Below are 7,646 nucleotides of genomic sequence, written 5' to 3'. Positions count from 1 at the left end.
ATATAGATATAGGGTAAGTACCGACACTTAAAAGCTTTTACTAACCCAAAAACTCGCTAAAATGGTTTAAAAAAATTTAATATATTTAGTCTTAAAACTACCAAAATATAGTCTGAATCATCAAGTATAACAAGGTAAGTTCTATCTAAGTCTGTAGGTAAATACAATTTTTTTTTAGACCAGAAGACTGTTTTTCGGAAATCTGTTGTAAATGGTATATGGTTTTTATCTAATCAATTTCCTTGTCAATTAAATAGGTAGTTAAAGCAATAATCATATGTCATGACCCGGTAGTCCAGTTAATTTCGTATGGAGCGCCGTGCTAGTCTATGTCCTCAATAGCACGTAACTACGTAAGTACCATTAAAGCATTAATATAGTATTTAAACACCATAGGTAATATAACTTAAGAATTATGATATTACGTACTAACTTCTAGTACAACATATTATTGATTATGTTTAATCTAGGTAGTAGATTGGTAAAATAAAAATAATGTTTAGTTTAAATATTTTGATTAGCTAGGTTTAACAAAATATAACTAGGAAGTAGGAACTACAAAGTAAAAAAGAAAGGCCAAGCTTAGCTCAGCTGAACTAGCTGAACTCGAAGCCGCCTCCCTTCGATAGTTCGATACGTAACTTATATACAGAGTGATTTTTTTCTTGTCACAATATCAGCACACTACATACGATTTTAATATTTTTAATTTCGAATAATATATGATTATGTCTTTAAAATTTAAAAACTAAATGTTAATAAAGATAGTGAGATTGCCAGTTGTCTAATTCCTAGAAAATAATTACCGTATTCATATAATTAATAAACATAAAATCACTCTGTATGAAACGTTTGTTTGAACGATATGATAAGTAGAATACGGGACCGTTTTTATCTATATTGATAAGAGTATGAAACAATAATCTGTTGTAATTCTTTGATTTACTCAATTTAGTGTGAGTTATTATTATTAAGAAAACTAAATTCTTGAATATTTTAATTTAATTAGTTTGTAGGTGTGTGTATCTTAACACAGTAAAGGTTTTCGTCACTCAATAAGTGCGGTTCATTTTTGAGGTTTAACTAAAGTTAATCATATTTTTAAACACTGTGAGATTGAAAAATGGCAGCTCAAATCAAACCTGGGCCAAGCTCAAGCAACGATAAATTTAATTCAAGTCGCAAGCCAGTATTATTGGCCAAACTTGAAGGATGCAGTGACAATGTAAACAAAGCCATCATTATTCCTGAAACTGATGGAGTCATCAGTGTTTCAAGTGATCGGTAATATTATTATTTTAAATTAAGTTTGATTGACATTTTATTTAATAGTACATTAAATATTATATTTACTAATGAATAAGTGGTTTATTAAAAAGTGAAAAACATTTTAAGATGAAAAAGTTAATATGTGTCGTTATGTATCGTCTCGCATCTAAGTTCTGACTCTGGTACGCTATGTGTTTTGCTGGTATGCCTTATAACTTTTTGAATGATTCATTTTTAAACGATTTATATATCTATACATTTCCAATTTCTTCCTTAAAAATCTTGCGTGTAAAGATTAATATATTGTAGATTTAGTGTCTTATAAAATTAACTAGGTACCTATAGAAATATAGAATGTATTATAACTTGTAATTATAGGGTTATCGTTGGCTCATAATTTAATAATATTTATTCCAGGGCCGGATTAAGGTTTTAGTCACCCATAGGCTGAAATAAATTTACACCATAAAAAAATTTGCTATTTTGTTTTGACCGTTAAAATTTGCTGCCCTAGGCTTTAGCCTTAACAACCTAAGCGGTAATACGGCCCTGATTTAATCTAACAAAGTAAACTCAATAATATGTTTTATTTAATTATTTTTGCTAAAAATAATATTACTATATTATAATGTTACAAACTTTAAGTTAAATAATTGGTCAATTTTTTTCAAAACTAATAATAATGATAAGTTCTGATAAATACGAATGTTGTTATGTTTCATGTGGGTTAAAAAAAAAAAACAGTGTGCTGATATTTCCTTAGAATGTATACTTTTTTACAATATTTTGTTAGACAGCCTATAAAATAAATTATTTAGGAACATTTTTATGAAAAATTGATTGTAATGAATAATATAATTAGTTTATTATAGCTATAAGTATGGTAATAGATATTGTCCCTAGATAAAAAAATTTATATGAAGGTATTATAAGTAATACACTAATGTTTATTTCATTAATTATGAATAAAAATTATTTATTAAATTGCTGATGTTTAGTATTTCCTAAGTAAATAAAATGGTATGATAATATATTAAAATCACTACGACATAAGATTTTATATTCAAATAATTTATTTTAAAATCAAAATACTCGTTTTTGATATTGAACAAAGTAAGGCCTCTTCTTTAGAACAATACATGAACATTTATAAAAAAAGCATATATTACGTTTGTAATTCTAATCACTATTATTGATAAATTTTAGTACATTTTGTATACATAACAAAGTATACCAACTGTAATAAGGTAATTTATACTAATTTATTTTTAAGTGTTTTTATGTTTTACAAGCTATAAAGTATCCTAGGATTTTGTGAAACTTAATTAATATTTTTTTGTAACTAAGATAACTTTGCTTAAAAAAAGTATCTTATAAAAAAAAAATTACTTTTTCACATTAATTAGACAAATAATATTTCAACTCAAAATGTACTTATATCTTAAATAATTTTAATAATTAATTTATAATATAATTAAAATGTAATTGATTCTTATTTAATATAAGTATCAGATAACATATTATTTTATTTCTATTTAAAATTATCATTGTCATTAACTTAAATATCATATATTTATAGATATTTTCTGTATAATAGATGAAAGTATGTTTATCTAAGTGTTGATAATGATTTCATTAAAACTCTTGTTAAAATTATTTACTTCTCTTTTTTTTCCATCACTATTATTACTATAAAGATGATGTAAATTAATCAAAAAATAAACTCATTATTTGCTATTAATTTTAATTTTCCTATTAATTGTTTAAAAATATTCTTATGCAATAACAATTTATGTTAGTATTTTTTTAAAAATGTATTATTATTAGATTAGGTTGCATCAAAAATTTAAATTTATCAAATTTTATTTTATTTATTTTAACGAATTAAATACACAGTTGGAGACATATAAGAGGTAGGATTTTTATCAGACCACAATGTGCACGGGTTCAACTAGTTGTTTATATTTATATTAAAAATAATATTAATTAAATAAAAAATTATAGTAGATATCCTTTAGAAAGTTTATTTTCTTATTATTATATTCAAATTTTTATTGTAATATAATATTTTCATATTAATTTATTCTTGCTAATCAATTAAGTTATCAATATTTTCAGATCTGTTAGAGTATGGTTAAAAAGAGATTCAGGTCAATATTGGCCAAGTATATGCAATTATTTGCCATCACCTGCCGTTGATTTATTTTATCGACCAATATCCAGACAATTATTTGTTGGACAAGAAAATGGAACCATATCAGTAAGTTTAACTTAGCTAATTATTATTTTAGATGTTTATTTAAAACACATTTTTTTATTGTATTAAATAGTTAAATTGTTATGAATTATTTTTTTAGGTGTTACATTTGATATTTTTTATCTTTATACATTTATTGTTTTCACTTTAATGTTTAAATTGTTATTAATATAATTATTTCTTTTCTATTGATAATAAACAAAACATTATTTTATTTTACTAGGAATTTATTTTAGAAGAGGATTTTAATCGCATGGAGCCTGTTGGTGATATTTTAGCTCATTATGGCCGTATAACTGGAATGATCTGGACTGAAGTAGCCATAGATGGTACTGAGGAACAATGGATTTTAAGTACATCTCGTGATAAAAGATTTCAATATCATAATGCTAAAAATGGCAACCCAATTGGTCCTCCTTTTGTGTGTGCAGCGTGGTGTACATCTTTAGAGTATCCTTTGAATTAAAAATTATCATATATAATCAGAATAGCATTCAGTAGCTTTATAAATAAAATAATTGTTATTATACATATAAACATAATTATGTTTAATAATTTAATAATATTTATAGGATATAAATACAATTGTGATTGTATCACATATGTTTATGTATAAACAATAGTAAAAATCTTAATGTTTTTATAGTTTACTGTACAAAATATTAGTAAATTGTATTTACATTACCTAAAATCAGATATGATGCTGAATCAGCTCATGCTTTTGTTGGAGATTACTCTGGGAATATTACTATGCTTAACATAAAGGCTGATGGGTTACAAGTTGTGACTACATTGACTGGCCATACTGCTTGTATTGAAATGCTCACTTGGGATTCATCAACAAGACGTTTGTTTTCAGCTGGACATGATCGTTTGATTATAATTTGGGATATTGGTGGAGGTCATGGGACGGCTTATGAACTTCATGGTCATACGTATGTATTTTTAATATAACAATATTTACAATTTTAAGTTGTTATTACTTGAATAATCTTGTAATAATTAATGATTATATTGTAATTATAGTTGCAAGTTAACCTATAGTAAAAAAAAAAATAATTATACATTATTTTAGAAATCGAGTAACATCCTTGGCATTTGTTTCGTCCAAAAATCAGTTAATATCGGCTGGCGAAGATTCTGTCATGGTATTTTGGGATTTAAACGCAGAAAGAAAAGAAGTAAGTTTTTGAAGTAAATTTACATTTTTCTATTTTAATTAGTATTCCTAAATAAAAACAAAATATTTATTTATTAACATTTATTAATTATTTATATATTGTGAAATTGTAATTTTACTATGTAACATTGTTTTTCTAATTTACAAGTAGTTTTGAATTGATAAATCTCATAATTTGAGTTCACCTATTTATTAGGAAAAGAATGAAAGGATACATTTATAATGTACAAAAAAAAAAAAAATACGTATCATGCAGTATAGGGTTAATCATTAATTTAGTATAAAATACATTATAAACATTTTACAAATATTTGTCATATATTTATGTCATTAAGTAATGATTTATAGATTTTATTGTGTTTTGTTCTATTCATTAAATTTATATATTTTTAAATTTTTATGTAGACACCTACTTGGGCTGAATCAGATAACTGTGAATCTTGTAGCCGACCATTTTTATGGAATATCACTGGAATATTTGAACGCAAACAATTTGGTTCAAGGCAACATCATTGTAGATCATGTGGCCGTGCTCTTTGTGATAAATGTAGCCAAGAACAATCGACCATACCATCTATGGGATTTGAGCTTCCAGTAAGGGTCTGTAAATTCTGCAGCAGCAACATAGAGTAAGATTAATTTTAATAATGTATATATATATTTTTTATAACCCGTTTTAACAAATATATTTATTTTTAGTCATACACCGCTTGCAACATTCCATGATACTAAGCACAGCGTAATGTCAATTACAATGGATTTACAACGAAAATGTGTTGTGACAGTTGGTCAAGACAGAGTTATAAAAATTTGGGACGTGTCAACACTATTATAAACTATCATTTGCAATTTATATATTTAACCATTGAATTTTTTAAGGTTCTTTTCTGTACCTAAACTTTTAAAATGAGCCTATATCTATGCATTTATCACTATAAAAATAATTTAGTTAAACATTAAAAATATATATATTTATATATATATATATATCTAATGGATGATAATGTTATTTGTTTATAATACAATATCAACACAAACAAATATTCATATATATAAATTATTGAAAACCTATAATTTTAATTAATTGAATTGTACCTAATATTATTATATAGTAAATTAGGTATTTTATTTAATAAGTTAAAAATAAATTTAAGCATACTAATTATTTAAAACCTGTTTTTTATTTATTATTTCCTATCTATTGTTTATTTATAGTCATAGGTATGTTGCACATTTATAGGCACAGTGTACTTCATATGTACACATATGTCCATGTGTCGTAATTGACTAAAAAAAACTTAACTTTAAAGCATCAAATTAACTTGCATTCAACCCTCAAATATAAAATTCGGAGTGTTTTTTTGGTAATTTGGTCAGTATTAAATGTAAAAACATAACTGCATTTCAAAAAAAAAATTATTTTTAGGATCACAATAATAATAAATTTGTTCAGTACATTATGAAGTAACTATTTTGTGTGTATGAAACTTAGCATTATATAATTATAAATATTTTTTCTAGTATAATTTAGCTACATCTTATCTAGAACTGTTTATTTCTATGCAGTTATAGATTTGTAGTAAAATCTATTAAACCTGACAGTCAATTTAAAATGTTTTCAATAATATTTGTATAATTTTTTCAAATGAACTAAAACATTTAATAAAATTAATTAATTTTTAATATTTGTATTATGCAAATAAAAAATAAAGAAAAACATTTTTGTGATTATTTGATAATTACCCTCTGAAAGGAAGCATTATTCAATGGTGAATGGAGTGGAAAATTCATAAAATAATTTATGGCATATTAAATGTAAACTGGAGTAAATAATTACCCTATGCATGTCTATAAAGGTTAGAGGGTTATTATTGTTTGATTTTAAATATTTTTATGTTTTTTAATTGAAAATAATATTCCTGAATTAAATTTCTTTATATGCGTCACCAACAAAGCAATATGTTATACCTTGATTTTATAGTTGTTATACACTTATATTTTGTTCATTTAATTATAAATAGTACAAAAAAAAAGATCTTAGTCTGTGCCAGAGACCCGAAAGTAAAAGTAAAATGTAAAATGTATACATAGGTAATCAAAAAGTAAAACAATTTAAAAAAAAATAAAGTAGACATAATATTTCGGGCTTATTATTTAAATATAACTCCATTGACTCTATACGTATATACATTTGTAAAATTGCGGTGAATAAATTGAAATTTTATATTATTCAATAATTTATCATAATATTTTCGATTAATAATTTATTGATTTTATTCAAATTATTAAAATATTAAAAAATTAAAAATAGGTATAGTTATATTATAATAATGTATATCTATTAATTATTTTAGTGTTGCTAAGCAAGTACAAAATACGATCGTGTTTAGTTGAGTTATTACATTTTTGTGTATTAGTTTCAGAGGCCTATACAAGGGGGGGACGTATGGGGACTATCCCCCATTGGCATTATTATTTTTTGTTTTTGCTTAGAATATTTAGTATGCATTTGAACTATAATGTAATATTTTGTTATATTATGAATTATGATCAATCGAGCTATTGAATTTTAACAATTTTGTCAAAACTGAATACCATTATAATTTTATTTTGGTTTATTTATAGCGCAAAGTAATGTTTATTTGGTCGAAATAGTCGATGACATCTATGATTATTATAATTTATAGCTTATCTTATTATGTTTGATGTGAATTTTGAATCAATTAAAACTATATTTATTGTTTCTTATTGTTAAATATTTTACTACCCATTACCCAAGTTAAAAGTTTTGAGATTGAGAGGGTGGGGGATTTTTCAATTTCTCCCTCCTATTTAGCTATGTAATTTTCTATTTTTGATCCCCCCCCTTTCAGAAATCATGTCTACGCCACTGTTTAGTTTCAATCGTCGCAATAAGTATTATTTTGTTGACTAAATAGA

At 24.3% G+C, this 7,646-nt stretch overlaps 1 protein-coding gene across 1 annotated transcript; it reads left to right on the top strand.

Annotated features, from left to right (window-relative positions):
- The first annotated feature begins 266 nt into the window (after positions 1-266).
- LOC114122727 (WD repeat and FYVE domain-containing protein 2) lies at positions 267-5,794 on the top strand. The gene is made up of 8 exons (XM_050206271.1): positions 267-353; positions 1,010-1,284; positions 3,388-3,529; positions 3,750-3,976; positions 4,222-4,461; positions 4,602-4,707; positions 5,112-5,335; positions 5,406-5,794. The coding sequence occupies exons 2-8, from the start codon at positions 1,124-1,126 to the stop codon at positions 5,539-5,541; spliced, it is 1,236 nt and encodes a 411-aa protein (XP_050062228.1). The 5' UTR covers positions 267-353; positions 1,010-1,123; the 3' UTR covers positions 5,542-5,794.
- Positions 5,795-7,646: the final 1,852 nt, after the last annotated feature.

The sequence above is a fragment of the Aphis gossypii genome, chromosome X (genome assembly GCF_020184175.1).
Source record: "Aphis gossypii isolate Hap1 chromosome X, ASM2018417v2, whole genome shotgun sequence".
Classification (NCBI taxonomy): domain Eukaryota; kingdom Metazoa; phylum Arthropoda; class Insecta; order Hemiptera; family Aphididae; genus Aphis; species Aphis gossypii.
This window is presented reverse-complemented; position numbering and strand designations above follow the sequence as displayed.